Below are 21498 nucleotides of genomic sequence, written 5' to 3'. Positions count from 1 at the left end.
GTTGTACATGCCGGTGCCTCCCGTTCAAAGCCCCATCATCACTCAGCTGCTCACCTTTGCTGCGATCCTGCGCGTGTAAATTAAATGTCAGCCCTCGCAAATGGGTGTTTAGCGTGAGAGATTACCTCACGCGCGCGCGTATCCCCGCACAGAATCCACACAGCCTTCGCTGGTTAATGATGCTCGCGGGCTGCAGACACCCCCGCCTCCCTCTCTCTCTCGTTCCCTCTTCCTTATTCACAGCCGGGCCCAGGGTGACTGGAGCCTCCGCCGGCCAATCGGCTGCCTGCATCCCGCCTCTGTCATCAGCCAGTGCTGGAAGAAGGGATTGGCTCGTGCGATCGGAGCTTGGGAGGCAGATGAAATGCCAGGTCTGCTCTGCCTTTGGGGATAGCCAAGGCTGCCTTATAATGGGAACCAACACTTGCTCGAATCGGGGGCAGTAACATCCAGATCAGCGCCGGGAAAACACAGGCAGACCTCCTGCAGCTTCTTTTTTTTTATTTGTTCTTCTTCTTGTTTTAATCTGTTGCTCTTCTTGTCTACCTTCATGTGGAGGAAGAGGCTGCTGGTGGGCTCTGTCACTCCCCTGTCCTCATCATCCACCCTCTCCGGAACAGGTTGATCTTGAATTTTTTTTGTTTTTTATTTTGCGCCGGAGAGCTGCTTTTTGGAATCTCACTCCTCCATGTACGATAACTTGTACCTTCATGGATTTGAAGACTCGGAGGCGGTGAGTGAGTCGTCGTTGCGTGGCCGCCCGCTTGATCCCTTCCACAAACACCCAACAGAATGCGCCGAGACTCGAGTGGGCTGAGCGTGCACTCTTCTCGGGGGAGTTGGAAGAGGTTGGGGGAAGGGTGTGCACGAGCGTGTGTGTGTGTGTGTGTTTGAGAGAGTGTGTGTCCATAAGCTAACAGTGCTGTTTTCTCAGAGATGCCGTCAGGTGGCTGGCAATTTCACCTCCCGCCCGTGCAGAGCGCACGCAATTATTTCTCTTTACCACCCTCCCGTATGGCTGAATGGCTGCTGATCATGATCACTGTGACCGTATGGATGCGACGGCGGCATCTCGCTTGTCTGTGCGCCTCTCCCCTCATCGCATCCCACGGTACGTCATCGAGGTTCACCGAAAAGACCAGCAGATGCGCTCAATCCGTCACTACGGCCGTCTGCGCGATGCTGAAGAAGCGCTGTTGCGTCCGCCTTTCATGCAAGAACTCATTTAGTACAGCATGCACGGCGACGTAACAGGTGCTGCCTTTGACACAGAGAGGCGAGCACCGTTATTGACGGGCAGAGCATGCACGGGATGAAAGTGTGTTGCAGGAAAAATGCTTACAAAGGCAATAATAAATGTAGGAGCTGCCGCCGGGTGTGGAGGGGAGGAGGGAATCCCACTGAGGCAGAATCTGTCAAGACCCTTCTGTAACTCCACCTGACGCTCTGGCCGCCGCTCGGAGATTAAAAGTGGAGGGAATTCTTTTTCCTTTCCTGTCTGCAGTGAATGCATCTGTGCATATCTTGTGATGATGATGATGATTGTTTTGCATACCCAGCTCTGCTAGTGGCGTGTAATATTAGAGACGCACGCCTCGTATTGGGATTGTTCAACACGTAGGCAAGCTGTAAGCAGTTTCAGTTCTCGGTCAGCCACGAGAGATTTTGGCAAGCGCTGATGGCGATGAGGCCCAGCTCGCAGTCGGGGTTCCGGCTCCTCGTGCTGGATGAGTTGGACGAGGCTGAGGTCCCTGAGCTCCCCGCGGTCGAGCTCTTCAACCTCAAACTGAGAAGGATGCTGCTGCTCCTTTTGCACTCATTTATGCATTTGAACAGGAGAAAATACACGTTTCGAAAAAATACACTCGTCGACAAACGTGTCCACATACTTTTGATCATGAGAGCTTTGGCCGATTCAGAACGTTTGTACCAGTTCCATTAATTTTAGTACCTTTTTAGTATCTTAATTTGACTTTTTATCAAACATACACAGTTTTTTTTAATATTTCAAACCCAGTATTACTCCCAAAATGATTGTTTTCTGTCTACATCCCTGACAGTTCAGTACAATCCAGAAATACCACGTGTTTCCTGTTGTTTCTGCTACGTGCAATCGTTTTACTGTAATGGATCTGAATAACTGATGAGGCTGGAGACTATTTACTTGCAGGATCCTCTGTAAAATCATATTTTTTCCTAGGAAACTGTCTCTTAAATACTATATATAACTAATTAATTCAGCCGCTGCTCTCGCTTGAACACATATTCAGGAAACGTGCGCTCCACATTGTTCCGTGATTAGAGCATTTACTGGCAACGCAACAGAAGACATCTCCGAGGCCCTCGCCGTCCTTGCGGTTCGCTATCAGCGCTTGCCATTACTAGCCCGTGGGTGTCTGTTTTCTTTTCGGAAGTGAGACTTCATCCAGGAACGTCTGGGGCGGCAGGCACGGAAACAAATGCTCTTGCTGCATCGACCCGCTGGATCCTTTTATTACGTGACCTGTTTCCAGTTCATCTCCTGAGATTGTGTTCTGATAGTAATAATAATAAGGGTTCCATGAATTATTTTTAATATTTGCACAATCAGTGAGAATTGACTGGTCCGACCAGAACTGAGAGATGTGGTGTAAACCTTTGATAATCTGTTCAATAGGAATATACACCTATCAGGCATAACATTATGACCACCTTCCTGACATTGTGTAGGTCTCCCTTGTACCTCCAAAACAGTTGTGACTCATCAGAGAATGGACATGGGCCTTCTGAGGGTGTCCTGTGGTGTCTGGTAAAAGAATGTTGTTAGTGGATCATCCCACAGATACTCGATCAGTTTGGGATCTAGTGAATTTGGAGGCCAGGTCAACACCTTGTTCTGTTTTTCATGTTTTTTTGAGTTGTTCCTAAACTGTTTTTGTGTGTGCGTCAGGCTGCATCCTGCTGGGGATGGCTGCTGCCATCAAGGAGTGTCATTGCTATGGGGTGGGGATGCCTGGTCTGGTCTAGGTGGGTGCTACATGTCTCAGTAACATCCACATGAATGAATGCCAGGTCCAAAAGTTTCCCAGCAGAACACTGAATTGTCGCAAGATGGTCAATGTTATTTACTTCTCCCGTTGTCGGTGGTCGTAATGTTGTGGCTGATCAGTGTATTTGCTCCTAATAACCACATAATCATGTAAACAGATGATTCCTCTTCCCATTGAGCACTTGCACTAAGAAAGCAAGTAAAATCATGTTAATATATGAAATAGAAATCAGTTTTTTATCTATATTACATTAATTTCCTTTCTCTTTTAATATATTTTGTAAAATTATTTTTGGGGCCTATGCCCAGTTACTATTGATTCATTATTTAAAAGTTGTAAAATGAGTTGCAAATCCAACTTTACTGATCACAAAGAGAAAACAGATGATAAACGTAGATGTTATTAATAACTTCATTGCAGAGCAGCCTTCCTTCTCTGTCCTGAGGGAACGATGCAGACCACTTACTCCAGTTCTCCGAAGTGTTATTTAATGTGTGACTCACCTTTACAACAGCTATTATGCAAAACACAAAGCCTAGTAAACCCGCTGCACTGACTGATAGTAGCTCTACTACCGCGAGTGCGTTGGAGGGAGAGTTCTGTCGGCGTGAATGAAGACGTTTCAAGAATCCATTTAGGGAGTGTGTCTCCTTTAAAACAGAACCCGGGGGACGTTGACCTTCTGAGCTCCAGGCTGGCGGCTGCACCGACGGCTGGCGGCTGCACCGACGGCTGGCGTTGGAGAGAATGCTTTTAGCCTTACGGTCTGGGTCCGATAGGAAGAGAGGTCATCGTGAGGAAGGAGGATGTCGAGGCCTGGCGTCGGAGCAGATAAGGCTTGAGTGTGGCTCGATGGACTCAAGACCGGCCACTTGATGCTCTCAGATAATGACCCGCAAACAGCTCATTGTCAGTGTGTCAGTAGAGAAAGGAGACAGGCGCAGAAGAGCTGTTGCTCTGTGCTCGTGATAGTAATTTTGGGAAATGTTTTAAAGTGCTCTGAGTCACATACACTGATCAGGCATAACATTATGACCACCTTCCTAATATTGTGTAGGTCTCCCTTGTGCCTCCAAATCAGTCGTGACTCATCAGAGAATGGACATGGGCCTTCTGAGGGTGTCCTGTGGTGTCTGGAAACAGAATCTTGTTAGTGGGGGGGCCTTTGAGGATCATCCCACAGACACGTGATCAGTTTGGGATCTAGTGAATTTGGAGGCCAGGTCAACACCCTGTGCTGTTCTTCATGGTTTTTTGATTTGTTCCTAAACCATTTTTGTGTGTCTGCATCCTGCTGCCATCAAGGAGTGTCATTGCTATGGGGTGGGGGTGCCTCGTCTGGTCTAGGTGGGTGCTACATGTCTAATAGTTTAGACTTCTGCATCAATTTGATGCTATAGCTACGGCGACGGCACAGACCCTAACGCCGTAGCCTGATGTGCACCTCCTCAGAAATGTAACTACGTGCCACGGCGACGCAGACCGCAAGAGCCGTGATTGGTCCGAATGGTAGTAGCATGTTTCTACTTTAGTATTTCCGGCTGCTTCTCCATCTCCACAATTTTCAAATTATTTGTTTTGGACCAATAAAGATAGAACACATCGAGGAAAGGTTAAGTGAGGAGGTTCAGATATACAAACATTTGTATGACTCCAAAAGTTTCCCGGCAGAACACTGAATTGTCACAACATCGTCAATGTTATTCACTTCTCCTGTCAGTGGTTTTAATGTTGTGGCTGGTCGGTGTAGTCTTTGTCATTCCAAGTTAAAAAAAACTCTGAGATGATTGCTGGTAGATGATGGTTGCTACTTCCAGCTTCTTAAATGTGAGCTTTGTCTTTTAAAGTCATCGTAAGTTGAACGTTTGCCTTTTAAGGCACCAAACCAACTGTGTCGGACCCCCTGCCCTCCTGGCAGCTTTTCAGCCGATACGGTGAGAGAGACGTCTCTGACTGGCTGATCAGTTTAGCGAAACCGGCAGCAAACCAGAAAAGAAGAAGAGAAACGGAGGGGCTCTTGTAGCTCTTCCTAGCCTCCAAGCTAATAGTTGCTCTTCCTGTTTCCCCTTTTGAATAATGAATAAATATTTCTGCCACCTGCTGGTTTTAAAAGTCATCTTCTCTCACCCAGGTGCAAAATGTTTCGTGGTGTGTTCAAGTGCAACTTCTCAGCATTGGGGTGACATGAGTTGTTTAATGTCGGATTGGTGTGTCTGCATCTTTAAATTTAAAAACTTGCCTAATCTCTTAATACCTTTCCCACATTTTCATGATGCAATTAGTAAATGCGAAAAGCAAATGCTCTAAAATAGTATTCCTGTTTGAGATGTAATCAGACAGTGTTGAAGGTAAAAACGTATCCAGTAATTCATAAAGCAGGCGGTCGTCCACCGTAACCACTGGTGCTGCTTTTATTTTCCTTTCTCTCCAGTCCTCCAGTTATAGATTTCATTTGTAATGAGGCAGTAAATAACAGTTATTTGTATCAAGGAAAGACTCCCCTGGCTCTGAATGGATCATTAGCAGAGACGCCTGGAAGCCCTGGACAAAGGCATTAATCCTCTCTGTCCGGCCTTGGCAGGTTGATTTCCAAGACTTACTGCGATACAAATCCTCTGTTACACATTCTGACAAGTATTTTCTTGAAGTTATTGATATGCAACAGCGGTGATATTTCAACTGAACGCTTCAACCTTTAGGACAAGAACCATTTTCTTCGTCCAGTTCAGCAACTCAAAGCCGTTTTCTCGTACTAGGACTAAGATTATATGCTTTCTTTACCTGCATTTCCTCTAAAATTATGAGTTATACGTCACGTCCATGAGTCAAGCATGCAATTAAACTGATTATTGGCAGGATGCATTTACAGTTTCATACATAAATGCACATAGGTAACATACTGTACCGTTTAACCGTGGCGTGTAAACTGCAGATTGTGACAGAGTAGCATCTGTTCTGCTGTGAAAGGACAATAATTGGACAAGATGGAGGCTCTGAAGGAGGAGGAGAAGAAACTGATGAACAGGGCAGAATTTAAAGCAATACATCATCCCTTAGTCCCGGTGTCAAACCAGCCTTTGTAAGCATGTTCCCCCTCTTCCCAGGAGAATTACCCGGGTTGTTTGTGTGTATATGTGAGTGAACATGTACCATAGCTTCCACATATTGAGAGACGGCGCTTGAAATGATGTCAAAATACAGAGTAGATGGAAATGGCAATCCCCTCGTCCTGGGTTGTGTTAAACATGAGTATGTGACAGAATCCATCGGGGCAACAGACTGCGCCGTTCACCTGCTAGGTAAACATTTGTGCTGAGGTCCAGCTTTTCACCCCGTCGTTTGGCTGAGTCTGCAGGACTACCAACATCCGCCAGCCGGCTCTCTGGCAAAATTGGAAGCAGTATTCATTGGTCTTGACAAGCCTGAGCCGTGTCGGCGTTAGTCCACGAAGCATCTCCACGATTTAATCATCCACACTCATAGAAATTTAAGATGAATATGAGTTTAAACAAGATGTAATCGTAGATTGATCCAGTCTTAAAACTCATAAACCATAATTATTTTACTGGAGGAGCATCTCAGATTAATAGCGAATAAACTCAGAAATGCTGAGTCTGTTTTACTTTGCTATAAAATTACCCATCTACCAGGTTAAAGCTGAAATAAAAAGAAAAACGACACGATCAGCAGCTAGGAAGCAGCCATCGACCACACTCACTGTGTGATGGCTCCAAGCTTCACAAATGTGACCCGATGGCTCCTGATTCAAGCAGCGTAATCAGAGATGGAACGCTTCCAAGATTTGTTCACGCCACGGCGGACACTCGGTTGGAGAGAAACCGAAATGTATTCAGTGGAGATCACAGATCTGTGAAAGGCTGAATTAGGACATATAGGGGTTATAGGTTGACTATATAATGAGATTGTTGGACCCGATGTAACTGCATGCACAGCCAAAATTAGAATATATAAACTTATCCAGCGCCACCATCTCTGAATACATCAGCAAACGCCTCCAGAACTCAGATCTTCCGCTGACGAAATTGTGAATACCAGAAGAGGGGTTCTGTTGATGTGAACACGGTAAACATGACATCATTTGAAGTCGGTATAATGCAATACACTGATTTTATAGACAAAAGGTCTAATGTCAGCTTCACTTTGACATAAAAACGCCTGTGTTTGGACCTAAATGTTGCACTTAAACACCAAGACTTCAGCCAACGGCTAGCTGGCACAAACATTCTGCACCTGAGAGGAAATGACTCTTCCTATCAGCAGGTGGCAGTAGTCTGTAGTCACCGATCCAAAAGAAAAAGTGAGCCAGGAAGGCTAGGAAGTTACAAAGGGACGACAGAGCTGGACATGTTCCCCCTCTTCCCAGGAGATGAAGGTGTACAATTAGAGATTTGTGCTCAGCTATCCAAATCCCACACGTATGTATTTTCTGGATAAATCATCTGTTAAACAGTTCTGTCACAACGCATTTAAGTTGTCATTTTAGCCGTCAGCTGCCATGTTGCCTGACAGAGATAAAGGCTGGCAGAAGTGTGAGTGTTTACATGGAGAGGTATTTCTGGCACACCTGGTAATACGATATCCAGCTGTTTGGAAGCTATAGCTCAGACAATGGGCTGCACCACCTGCTCCACTGTCAACATGGCACTGTTGTGCTTTTATGATTAATTATTTTTAAGCAATTCACCCTCTGGGATGGTACGGTGCTACTGTGATTCTAATGCATGAGTTTTAGAATCTGGAAGAAACCGCACATATGGTTATTTACATGCACTTGTACACTGAGCAAGTGGACTTCATATTAGAAAAGTATTGGTATGATGTTTTAAATTTGGAAACCAGGAAGTAGATTGTACTCATAGTTAACTTACAGTGAAGGGCCCTTGCTGTTTAGTGGGCCGCCCAGAGTGCAATGAACTGCTTTGATTGTATAACATGAAAGAAAAATAAGTCATTAAAATGCATGAGTACATCTGTGTATTATGTCACGGAGCACCTCTTATATATATATATATATATATACAGTTAACGGGTGCATGCCGTGGCAGTATGCAGCCTCACGTCACGCTACATGGTTCGGTAGCAAAGTCACTGTTGCGTGCAGCAATGTTAACTGCATTTTATCTGCGGCGCTTCCGTGGTGTTTCTGTGCCTCCACAAATTGAAAGTGAGAGAACATGGCAGACGGGCGCGGATCGTGGCAGATCTAGGCAGACAGATTGGCGAACAGTGAGTTTTACAAATAGCTGCAGACGGGTTGGGTTGCGGACACTTGTGTGGCAAATGAATCATAAAGATATCAGCGGCGGTGGTGTTGTAGCAGCAGCAGCAACCGTGCTCGCTCTCATCCCTCAGGCCTTCCTCTCATTCTGTGCTGGTGACGGGGAGAATAACTGGATGCTGACCCCTGGAGAGCCGGGTTTGTGCAGCAGCCTGCAGGGCGCACTGCATTCTCTCTACCTGTACTAGAAGACGATGATGAGCAGTAATTAGCTTTTAGACCCCAGAGACTCTGAGCAGTGTGCTAGCTGTTCCTTGCCTGCGAGGCCGGTTGTCCAGCGTTTATGCTAATGTAGTAATTACTCAGCTGTGGTGTAGCGTGGAGTGCAGACTTTGTGTTACATAGCAGCGGCATCTCAATCCATCACAGAGAGAGAAAGAAAAAGTGGACGATAAAGAGATAATCTGCAAGAAATTAAAGTGATCTAATAACATGCTTTTAGTCCCTGATCATTTAGTGTTACTACAGGAGAGCTTGAAACACATGCACACTGCAAGGTATTCTTTTAAACCTTTTTCACTGCGTAAGATTACATAGGAGCTCACTTTCTGCAACGGCAAATTACAAATGGTAAAAAAGTGTTTGCCGTTTTTGTAAACTCCGATTGTTTCATCAGATCACTTAGCGACTTGTTACGCTAGATGAAGCATACGGAGACCTGGAAAGTAAATATCGAGAAAAAAAAGGATGTTTTTGTGCAAGATCTCAAGGCGTATTTACTTCCTGAGATGTTGCAAAGGTTTCTCAGTATATTGCAAAAGCACATCTTTTCTTTTTCCTTTTGTCATAGGCCATATTTTTTTTCTCTCTACATCGTCTCATTGGTTCTGTAGAAGCAGATATTCTGTTATTTTGCAAAGAAAATTCTGTTTCATTTATCTTAACAGACTGCAGCCTTCAGACACTGGTTGAAGAACTCACAGTGGTGAAATGTCTTTGAGAAATTGGTCCAGCTGTCTTTTATCAGCATGTTTTTGGACACTGTTTGAAGTAGTTTGAGTAGAGGTGAAGGTTCAGTTGACATTTATTTGGTTTGAGACACCACCAAATTAATCACAAGAATGATGAATTAACCAAATCCTGGTTTCTAATATGGTCACTCCATATTATATGACATTAAAGGGGAACTGCTGTTTTTTACAACCTGGACCTTCTTTCTGGCGTGAAATATGATTGTTTACTCACCCATATAACTTTTGTGTAATATGTTTTCCTTCGGGAGATAATTAGATCAGCATATATCCGTGTAGTGGGAGTGAATGGGGCACCGAAACGCAGCCTCTAAATAACGCATTATCTGCCGCAAAACTCGTTCATTTCACCAATGTTTTGTTATCGTACATTAGTGCTATTCCCCGTTGAGTCCAGAGTTACCTGTTATCATCATCCGGGGTCTGTAGATTGACCTACCTGTAATTTGCTACTGCTATGGTTCGTCCACAACCTCAGAATCAGAAAAATATTCATCCATGTTGCAAAAAACCAGCAGTAGCAAATTACAGGTAAACAAGTCGACCGTCGCGGGTGTGCGCGGCGCTCAGAGATGACATCATCCAGGTCAGTAGACATCTTTCGGGGTCTGTAGGTCAATCTACAGACCCTGGATGATGATAACAGGTAACTCCGGACTCAACGGGGAATAGCACTAGCGTACGATAACAAAATATTGGTGAAATGAACGAGATTCGTGGCAGATAATGCGTTATTTAGAGGCTGCGTTTCGGTGCCCCATTCACTCCCACTATATGGATATACGCAGATCTAAATATCTCCCGCAGGGCTACAAATTACACAAAAGTTATATGGGTGAATAAACAACCGTATTTTATGCCAGAAATAAGGTCCAGATTGTAAAAAAACAGTAGTTCCCCTTTAAAGCATTCTATGCCGCATTTGCTTTTGTAACTGTGGAGTCAAGTTCCAGAATAGTATTGAATTTACAAGTGCAATACTTTTTTAACATTAATATTTTCCTTAGTGTTTTTATTTTTAATGTTTTATAATGGAAGACAATTAATGACATTTGCCGTCCACTTACAGGAGGTTTTGCTTTTGTGCTCTTGTTTAAACTAAGTGATAATGATGTAGCGGAAGCCCAGTGGTTACAGAAGCCTAGTGTTGGGCTCACTGGTTCGATCTCCTCTATGTCCACCCAAAAACGCTTGGACAGGTTAAATGCAGAGAGAAGTACGTACATATATACGTGCCAAATAAAGTTCCTGGCTGCGCTTTCATTTGTTGAGTTAAAAAATGTTACAAAGGCACACCTACATGCCACCAAACTGTATTTTGTCATGGTGCACAAATGTACAAATCTTCCTTGGTGCAGTTCTAACAAACTGGACTCGAGGCCAACTCTCTGCGTGTCAACACAAATGGCAACAGCGCCGGTCAGCCAAAGGTGAAGTCCTCAGAGCCAAGGCATATTGTACGTTACTGTGGTGCAGAGATAATCTGAGCAAACTGTAAGTCAGCATTGTTTGAAAATTACACCCTGTAGATCAAAACATCTGCGATAATTGATGGGTTGTAGTACAGGTCCGTTAGCCACGGCCATACTTAGAGCGTAAGAGAGTATTCCTCAGGAGCTCAGGAGCCAATAACATTCAGCTGATGTATTCACATTGCTTGGCACAAACTAATTGTACAACAGCTTTCAGGGCTTTTGCCAAAAAAAATGTGGAAGGAGGGCTAAAAAGCAGAACAGCCAGGCAGTTTTAGATTTATTTTTACAGAAGTGCAAAAAATAGAGGTTTGACAGGCGGCCTGGCAAACAAGTAGATGGGAAGGTCATAATCAAGAACGTTTATGTGAGTTAGTGAAAGTTTAACAAAGAACAATGGGAAAATGGCTGAGGATGATTGGTGGATTGTGAGATATCTCCATATAAACGGCCGTCTCTTCTAGTATTCACAAAATGTTTGGAAAGATTCAAGTTTAGGTGGATGATAAATCAATATAGTGTCATTAGCCTTTGCATTTTCTCCATTAGTTCGCCAGCTTGCTGAACTGTTAGCCTCGGCGGCCTAGCAACGCTGAACATTTTGTGCACACAACTTCCCATGCCGCTACCATCACAGGCTCACAAGTTGAATTTTAGGGCAGCAAGAGCATCGATGAGCAGTGACATGAGGCCATCTCAATTTTAGCAGTGCTCGATTCAAAAGTGCTTGAGCGTGAGTGGAGCAAAGTCGGACGGATGACGCCTTGGTAGATAGCCAAGGACAGTGAGAGTTGTAAAAGAAAAATGTGTAAAATAAGTACAGTGTGTAATCCAACATTTCTTTGTAACTGGTTGAGGTAGAGCAGAGCACAGTATTAATTAAACGAAAATGTGAGTGAGGCTAGAGGAAGTGTGGTCGGGGCATCAATATTGTGGTTCCACGTGGCTCCACTCTCGGACCGTACTGGCTCTGGCTCCAAAGTCACAAGATGGCGTCGTCCATATCCCAGGGAAGGAAGCGTCAGTTTGGTCAATGCAAGGAAGTGGGGACGCATTGTCCATATTTATATACAGTCTATGGGCTCAACATATTCTATATTAATTATGACAAAATTTAGCAAACATGTCTAATGCTGCCTTCAAATAGAGCTCATGAACTTGTAGTTACAGCATATGAAGCCGTGTACGCAACTTGTTTAGAGTTCAGCTGGTAACATCTCCGGGAAATCGTCAGAAGCCCGCTGCTAGGCAACTGTTAGCGTCAACGGTTTAGCAAGCTAACAACAGAGTAGCTAATGTAGAAAATGCAAAGGCATAAGGAAAAGATGAGGTAGCTAGCCAGCAACCTGCAAGTGCACCCACCTGCCACTCAAAACATGGAGGTCTATTGCGATTGGCTCGCTGTTGGAGACGGCCTCAAGTGGTCATTCGAGGAACTGCAGCTTTCGCTTAATTTTTCATAGGAGAACACTAGCTAATAAATAAACGGATTTATGGTATTATTACAGCCATATAATCCGTTGTCAGCATGGAAGGAGTCTTTGCCATGGCTTGGTGTGGTGATCAAGAGCCCTCCCCTCTCTGCAGGATGAGCAGCTCACTACATGCTGATGCTGGAGCTTGATGAGCACACTGGTGCCATAACAAGTCTCCGTTTAGGGGAAATTCGCTCCCCAGCCACGCCTCCGCTCTTGCTCCTGTTTATGTTTCCACATTTTCCTCAGCTAGCCGGTCACGGTCTTGCCGTCCTCCTAGTTCACGATCATCCCTCTCTGCCATAAATAAGTGGGCGGGGGCGTATTTACTGCTCCTCTAACCCAGAAGACACCGACTTGCAGCTAATAAGGAAGAGAACTGAGGGAGCGGCTGAGCGAATGAGGAAAGAGATGACTCCGGTGATGGTGATGCGACGAGACTGATCTCCAGCCTGGGGCAGGCTCGGAGGTTATCACATTACTGGGACGCCACCGGGTCCCAGAAGAGGCCCCCAAACACACAGTCTGGAGACATTTTAAGTACCAGCCAGTCTTATGAGTGAATGCAACGGTGAATAGAGTTGTCATTTTTATATCATAATTATATACTTGCAGGCTCCTCAGTCATCAGATCTCAAACAGCACATGACAAACGGCTCTATACGGCCTCATCGTCAAACGAATGCCAACGAATGTAATTTTGAACAATGGTGCTGATCTCTCCTTTCAGAGGATTCCAAGAAGCACTGAAGGTTTAAGGGGATTTTCTTTTTCCTTTGAGCCGCCACTCGTCATGTTAAACATAAAGCTAAAGGCAGCTAATTTAAAAAAGGAGGAAACTGCTGGCCTGTGTCTGGACTGCAAGCACTCGCTATATCTTGACATATCTTGACTGCATCTAAGACACAAAGCCCACTCTTGTAAGACAATTTATTTAAAACAAGGGAGATTTAATCAAACAACCTGAGGAAGAGGTTGAGATATTTTCACCAGATCAGGGCACCTGGGTCCTGAGGTGGTGACAGGCATTTCAACATTGAATTTATATTTGATCAAACTGCCATCAGCTGATGATGTCTCTCGGTTTGTGTCCTCCGTGCCGTTGCTGATTTTATTCCTGCGAATAAACCAGCATCTTCTTGAACCTTCTCTCTGCCGACCGGTGCATCATCTTTAATCTGTCAGCTTTTGATCTTGCATGGAAAGTAATGCGACGGATCATGTGACACTTCAACGCCCCCAGCCGCACACACACACACACACACACACACACACACACACACACATGCCTCCTTCTTTTGTTTGTTCTTCCCGGCTTTAAGAAACAGGATCTTGTCGGGGGCCTACATCTATTTGCATTTGAATGTGTTTCCTTTTGATTGGGATGTATGAAATTACACAATAGAGCTGTTTATTATTATTATTATTAGGTGTCCTGGGCGTCAGGTTTAACCTGTATCACATCGGGAACGTTGGTTGTTGACAGTCTATATATTGTTCTCTTGTTCTGCAGGGCTCAGCTGATTCCTACACAAGCCGACCGTCTGACTCGGATGTGTCCCTGGAAGAGGAGAAGGAGGGCGGGCGGCAGGAGAGGGAGCAGCAGGCCACTGTTCAGCTGGAGAGAGCTAAGGTCGGTTTCACTGGGGACAACAGAGATACGCACTGTACTGTACTGTACTGTACATGACATTAAAACGTACACAATCTGAGCTCACAAACAAAAGTCACGTGATGCAGAATCACTTTTGGACCTAGCATTCATTCATGTGGATGTTTCTTAGACATGTAGCACCCACCTAGACTAGACCAGACACCCCCACCCCATAGCAATGACACTCCTTGATGGCAGCAGCCATCCCCAGCAGGATGCAGCCTGACACAGGCACACACACACAAAAACACACACAAAAAAAAACATGAAGAACAGCACAAGGTGTTGACCTGGCCTCCAAATTCACTAGATCCCAAACTGATCAAGCATCTGTGGGATGATCTACAGAGGCCCCTCCCCTCAAAGGACCCCCATTAACAACATCCTGTTACCAGACACCACAGGACACCCCTCAGAAGCCCCATGTCCATTCTCTGATGAGTCACAACTGTTTTGGAGGCACAAGGGAGACCTACACAATATTAGGAAGGTGGTCATAATGTTATGCCTGATCGGTGTATGTTCTGCGCCTGCGTGAAAGCTTATAAATCTTCTCGCCAGAAGGTGGCAGTAACCTGTGTTCCATTCAAAGGAGAAACTGTGAGGCTAGGAAGAGCTACAAACCGTCACACTGAATCATGCTCATTAGTTGGTCTACAGTTTATTCAGATGACCCGTTGAATCATCTGATACAGAAGGTGTCAGGAGTCTGACTAGTTCAACAACACTGTGGAGAAAAAAAACAAAGCAACAGACACTCACCTGCTCAAACACCTGCAAACGTCCCATCTGCTTGCTTGGCGTGTCATGTCCTTAAGCATACAAACCGATCCTGTTCCTGTCGCGTTTTCTGGGCTAAACAACCTCTTTACTTTGCCTCGCCGTCTGTCCTGCAGAGTAAAGCGGTGGCGTTCGCCGTGAGGACCAATGTCAGTTACTGCGGTGCGCTGGATGAGGACGTTCCCGTGGCGGGCACTGCCGTCTCCTTTGACGCCAAGGACTTCCTCCACATCAAAGAGGTACAACTCAGCCACTATATAGTGCTTTTAATGCTGTGGCAGTGCATGAAGTGAGTCCAGGCTGCACAGTTCAGTGTTTAACCACAGGAGAAGGCTTTTCTTTACTATATATATATATTTTTTTCAGACTTTCTCTCGATCTTAAATAATGTTCACCAGTCGTATGTCATGAAAGGATAGATATATTGTTCAAAATTCAATTAACAACGGGTGTTAATGCTTAAAAGGCGAGGTTTGGAGTTTTAGAGGAAGTAGTCTCACCACAAAAGTCCATACACAAACCCCTCTGGAGCTTAGTCATCTCATCCTGTTCTTAGTATTACACCAGTGTGGTGTAATACTAATATGTGAAATAATAAACTCAGAAATAGCTCTCTGCTTTGGGTCAGGATGATATTTATGTGTGTCCCTCCATTTAGTCTCGGGAAATGAAATAGATTTTTGCTGCACACAGTCCGTCTGCAGCTTTGAACGTCTCTTTTGTGTTGCTATTACGTTGTACATTGTATTTTCAGACCCAGATATTGGACACGATCTCTGCAGATGTAATAGTTATTTCGATTACACATCATGTTCTTTTTCGTCATTAAACTCTTTTCCCGAAAGAATACTTCATTCTTATCTTGTTTAATCACTGATTTTCTTTCTGCAGAAGTACAATAATGACTGGTGGATCGGCCGCCTGGTCAAAGAGGGCTGCGACATCGGCTTCATCCCGAGCCCTCTGAAGCTGGAGAACATCCGACTCCAGCAGGAACAAAAGAGAGGCCGCTTCCACGGGTGAGCAGGGGGAGTCGGCGGCAGATATCGCAGAGGAGGCGCACGGATCAAGAGGGGATAAGGAGAGATGGAGCGTTTGTGTTGAGTAGAAGAGACACTTTAGGGATGAGTAGAGGCTGGCAGTTGAGCTGGCAGATAAGCAGGAAGTCGGGTGGATGAAAGCCAAGTTGTGCTGCGCGGTCCAGCCTCTCAGAGGTGCGCCTGGATCGTGGCCATCGCAGAATTTTCCATCAGATGGGGCGATTTTTTTTTTCTTGGCCCCCGAGATGACTAATGAGTGCTTGTCATCTTTTCTCAGTTATAATGGTGACACACAAAAAAAGTCACTTTGCACAGCTTTTGGTTATTTCTTTCATTTTAATTTGAGCCAAACAGCAAAACAAATCAACAAAGCAACACAGACACATGGTCAAATTAAAGACACGATATTCTTATACTGCTGAACCAGCCTTCACACCAACGAAACAAAACAGACAATAAAATAATATTCAATATAATAATATATAATAATAATAACTCAATAGTAGACTGAATTAAAGTGTATTCATTAGAGGAAAGGTGTAGGAATTACAACTGATTTTACAAACCGTTGTTGGAGGTCTTGACTCCAAGCATAGACTGTATATAAATATGGATGACGCGCCCCCACTTCCTTGCATTAGCTAAACTGACGCTGTTTTCCCGGTATACAGGCGTCGCCATCTTGCAGTTTTGTAGCCAGAGTCTGAGCAGTACGGTCCGAGAGTGGAGAGACGTGGAGCCTCGATATGGATGACCCGACCACACTTCCTCCAGACTCACTCGTGTTCTCCTTTAATTAATACTGTGCTCTGCTCTACCTCCACTAGTTACAAGGAAATGTTGGATTATACACTATACTTTTATTTATTTTTTTATTTTTTTACAACTATCATGGTCCCACAGGACGCTTTACGGAGCGTTTGGCAACTGGTCGTCGCCATTATGTCACATCATGTTTCTATAGCGTCAAATAACTAACTAAAACTATACTTTTCCAACGAAATTACACTTGAACATACATCAACATTATATCAACTACCTAAAATGACAGAAATCATCCTTGAAAATTTTTTTTGACATGTACTTTAGTGTTTTAGTTTGGTCCAAGTCCCATCCGCTAACATGTAGGAGGCGGAGCTTATGAGCTATACTGCAGCCAGACACCAGGGGGAGCTCTACTTGCTTTGGCTTCACTTTTGAGGAGCAGTTCTATGATTCTAAGGAAGTGTGGCATCTGAATTTGGAAAGTTGCAGTGATCCCTCACTGTGTTTTCAAACACAATAGGAAACATAATAACTTAAATAAAAAAGTAAGTAACTAACTGATTTCAGAAACAAAAGGTGCTGTAGTTTTGAGGCAGGGTATCCAAAAACAGGCGAGAGCCAAAAACCAAAAGCAAGAAAAAAACAAGGAATAAGGAACAACGATGAGTGGAACGGAAATACCTCGAAGAAGCTTACAAAACAAAAACAGGAAACACAAGAAAACATTCAAAAGTCCAAAGCATGACGTCATTATGTGCTTACTGTCAAAGAACAAAGAACATGGCACCACCTTACCAAGATTTCACATAAAAGCAGTTAAAACACATCCAAGAAATACTACCAAACTCCTTATTTCTGTCTTTAAACTGCTATTTTTGTGCATGAACACAGTTTCTTTCTCAATGGAGCCTGACGGTTGATAACCTGCTAGAAAACCCATTAACACTTTCCTCTTTCTCTTCACTGTTATCAATCCAGCAGCAAGTCCAGCGGGAATTCCTCCTCCAGTCTGGGAGAAATGGTTTCAGGCACATTCAAGCCCAACCCAAACTCTGCAGGTAAGAAGCATTACGGTCAGAATATGTAATGGGAATTTGCTTGTGCCTCTATTATTCACCTCATGTGGTTTTGTCATGCTTTACAGTGTCTCATGTAATTGTCATTTCCAATACGCACTTACTCACCTGATCTTTCATGACTTTTTCAGGAAAGCAGAAGCAGAAAGTGGTGAGTACTGCAACTGAAAATGGTTTTAAATGGAAAAATGTCTTCTTCTTATGTAAAGCACAGGTAATATTCACAGGAAGTACTAAATTGTTCTGAACTTGTCCAGATTATTTAAATACTATCAAAGTTTAAGCATTTGAAAAAGACTTAGGCCACAAAAAGTACAAACTATACTCAGAAAATGTGACTTTTTGAAATGTAATTGCTTAAAAATGTAGGAAATTTGTCATTTTTTCCAATGCCAATGTCATTTTTCTTGATATTAATTAGATTATAATTTTTAAATATTTGGCGCAACCACCGGAAATTAAAATGCAAAAAAAAAAAAAAAGGAATTTAAAAGTGATTTAATGTGATGTCTTTTATTTTTTTAATAGTAAGCAGTGATAAATCCTAGATTATAATTAAACAGATTTAATTTATCAGTATGTCAGTGTTTCTATGTCTAGAGAAAACTAAATTAATCTAAATATATTTTCCCATATTTTGATTATTATGAATAGAGGATCCCAAATTGCAGGAACCTCTGAAAACTTTAAATCAACGTCTGCACTTTAAATGTTATATTGATTTCATCTTCATTTTCAACTGATACTTCAGTATGTTTTGATCAACAACTAAAACGACAAAAAAATGTGCCAGTGTCCAAACACATATGGACCAATCTGCATATTGGATTTAGTCCAGATTAAAGCCCATGTTAACTGAAAGAGTTAAACTACCATTAAACCAGTCCAGCACATTCTAATCCGAGGTCACGAGCCATGCATGAAGTCATTTCTTCATTTTGAATTAATTGGGTTGTGCATCTGAGTCCCATTCTGCTAAACTGCACGAGGTTGATTATGTCTCCAGCTTCGCTCCCTGCACCAGGACCGGGCTTTATCTGTTATTAAAACTCAATCTCCTGCCATTTATTTGGCAGATGCACTTACAACGATTAGGCCGGCTAGTACTACAGTGAATATTACAGGCGTGGCATTGTTGTGCTTTGAATTTTTAGGTTTTTACACTTGTGATCGGGTGGACAAATGGTCTTGCGATCAGGGACAAGCAGACTTATTGCATGTCCAAATACTCCCAAGTGTCTCATGTCATATCTCTTCCGCCTAGAGCATTTGCTTGTTTACTTAATGACTGATTGTAACTGTGTTCCCACCCTGACAGGCTGAGCACGTCCCTCCATATGACGTGGTTCCCTCTATGAGGCCGGTTGTCCTGGTGGGACCGTCCCTGAAAGGTTACGAGGTAGGATGCACCGCTGCTCCTGACGCGATATGACTCAGCCTTTTATTTTCATACAATATTTACATTGATAAGGTTTTCTGCAACTGATAACATACTGAATATTCTAGGTTGTGCATTTATAAAGACATTTTTTATTACTGTGACAAGCAAAGAGTTGGGTTTTCATACAAAAACATGTATCTCAATGGTAAAAATGAGTTTTCAGACATTAAACTTAAAAAAAAATAATAATAATTTGCCACATCATGGGCCTATTGTGACATTTGACACGTTGGAGTGACAATTCATCCTTAATAACAATTCATACTGAATCACCATTTCATATGTCGTCTGGTTCTGAAGGGAAAGTTCCCAACATTAAAATAAATCAAAACTGCTTGATTTATATCATCGGTGCCACGGTGCAAACAATAAAAGGAGGTGGTGGTGGGAGCTGGGAGCTGGGAGCGCTTGGAGTCAGTTGTCATGGAATCGCAGCCCTCGCCTCCCGTTCCGCCGTTGCCGTGGCAACAACCTTCCGGGGTAAACCGCATCGTTCCGAGAAAGTGGAGCACGGGCTTTGAAATGAGAAACGCGGAATAATACACTAAAGGTTTTATTTATTTCATTTTTTTAGTTTTTATTTTTTTTGAATGAGATGAGTCATGTTCAGATATTCACGTCACACCCATCTATCTCTCTCTCTCTCTCAAATTCAAATTCAAATTCAAAATGGGCTTTATTGGCATGAAAGTTTCTTAAAAAAACAATATTGCCAAAGCAGAGCATTAAAGTACAATACAATAAATCAAAGATATATACATTATGAACATTCTATTAGTTATATACAGTGTGTGTGTATGTGTGTGCCTCGATCACTCACTGTCCCTCAGGGTGTGGCATGTTAACACATACTGGGCAGCAAGGTGTGCCCGCTCTCCTTCTCCGAGGAGTATTTTTAATTTGGAGAGGTCGTCCAGCTCTTTGAAACCTGGAACCAAAGAGCTGAACTTGTTCCAATAAATTTTTCTAGTGTCATTTAATTTTGTACATTGTAGGAGAAAGTGCATCTCTGTCTCAACCTCACCTGTCGAACAGTGACCACATTTTCTGTTTTCTTTTGGTTGCCATGATTTTTTGTGTCTTCCTGTTTGGATTGCCAGTTTGTGGTCACTGAGCCTGTACTTGGTTAGGATCTGTCTCTGCTTTCTATCTCTGACAGTAGAGAGATATTCTGCTAATTCATAATCTCTTTTAAGGGCAAGATAACATTCCAATCTACTTTGGCTTTTAGTTGTTTCTTCCCAATGGTCCAGATAGCTTTCTTTACATTGTGCTATAATTTGATTTACCCTGATTACTTTTTGTAGAGCAGTGTTGTGTCTCTCTCTCTCTCTCAATCTCTCAATCTCTCTCTCTCTGATGAATCAGATTTTGTTTTCTTTCTGTGTGGCGGCAGAATGAGGATGTAGTTACTTTTATCGCTCATATGTTGGTGAATAAGAGTCACGTGGGCCGCGCTGGAAGAACTGTATTCTCATCCAATATGTTCAAGCAGAAACCCCCCCAAATAACACAAAAAGGTGCACTTTCAAAATGCTACAAAAGCAGAAGTACTTTTGAGGCATATTGTTTTGTTTTTTTGGAAGTTCCTCAAAATTTTTGAGTGCAGTGCTCAGACTTTTTCAGTCATTTCACTATTTTTCATGTGACAGCTGATTTGTGTTTCGGCACAGAGGACACGAGGCCCCTGTCGGCAATCCATCACCGTCGAGCTCATTCGAACAAATCAGAGAGACGAGCGCCACAGCCAAACACAGCCAAACACAGCGCTTGGCTCGATTCACGCGTCCACCGCCTCGAGTCAGAAGCCTCAAACTATTCCTATAACTGTTTAACGGCGACTTTCTCTTCCCGTCTTGAACTTCTCGGCCTCATATTCGCCAGCCATATCGGAGGCCGCGCTTTGTGATTGTACCGAATTCATCACCCGTGCATCCGTCTTTGCAACACATCTCACTGTAGCTCTTAATCACTTTATTTAATGTGGCCCGCGCTCAGGCAGCCGGGAGGAGGAGGGGGGGAAAAAACTGTGCTCACTGTAGGCAGTCGCTCAGTCGAGTGTGTAATGCACAGACCTGGCTCTGCAACAGCATGAACGGGCAGCTTCAGAGTGAATAATAAGAGTCCAGTTTATCTGATGCCGCGTTACAGGCTTCGTCTTTAAACCTCTCCTTCCTGGTTGATCTCCGCAGGTGACGGATATGATGCAGAAGGCGCTGTTTGACTTCCTGAAGCACAGGTTCGATGGGAGGTGAGCAGTGAATCATCTCTGGATTGTTGCCTCATCCCTCTGCTGCCGGCGTGCTCTGTGTGACACGTGTGTGTGTGTGTTTCCTTTCAGGATATCCATCACAAGGGTAACGGCCGACATATCGTTGGCCAAGAGGTCAGTACTAAACAACCCCAGTAAGAGGGCCATCATTGAGAGATCCAACACCCGCTCCAGCCTTGGTAAAGCTACAGGAACTGCCTCACTCAATGATGTGCATGTCGTGT

The 21498-nt window shown here is 43.7% G+C and overlaps 1 protein-coding gene across 3 annotated transcripts in view; it reads left to right on the top strand.

Moving 5' to 3' along the window:
• Positions 1 to 448: 448 nt before the first annotated feature.
• cacnb4a (calcium channel, voltage-dependent, beta 4a subunit) overlaps positions 449 to 21498 on the top strand; it is a 28082-nt gene continuing 7032 nt past the window's right edge. For 2 of the 3 annotated variants that reach the window (XR_014699085.1, XM_084545224.1), the window contains exons 1-9: positions 449 to 733; positions 13760 to 13879; positions 14797 to 14919; positions 15572 to 15699; positions 17464 to 17543; positions 17693 to 17712; positions 18880 to 18960; positions 21195 to 21253; positions 21344 to 21453. Coding sequence is in view for 2 of the 3 variants with exons in the window: in XM_084545224.1 (XP_084401350.1) it covers positions 689 to 733; positions 13760 to 13879; positions 14797 to 14919; positions 15572 to 15699; positions 17464 to 17543; positions 17693 to 17712; positions 18880 to 18960; positions 21195 to 21253; positions 21344 to 21453 (766 nt within the window). In the remaining variant the exon portion in view is untranslated. The remainder of the gene's footprint in view (positions 734 to 13759; positions 13880 to 14796; positions 14920 to 15571; positions 15700 to 17463; positions 17544 to 17692; positions 17713 to 18879; positions 18961 to 21194; positions 21254 to 21343; positions 21454 to 21498) is intronic. The other variant, XM_084545225.1, reaches the window with a different exon arrangement.

Source organism: Chelon labrosus, assembly GCF_963514085.1.
Source record: "Chelon labrosus genome assembly, chromosome: 5".
Taxonomy (NCBI): Eukaryota; Metazoa; Chordata; class Actinopteri; order Mugiliformes; family Mugilidae; genus Chelon; species Chelon labrosus.
The sequence above is the reverse complement of the archived record's forward strand: the minus strand, read 5'-3'. Positions and strand labels throughout refer to the sequence as shown.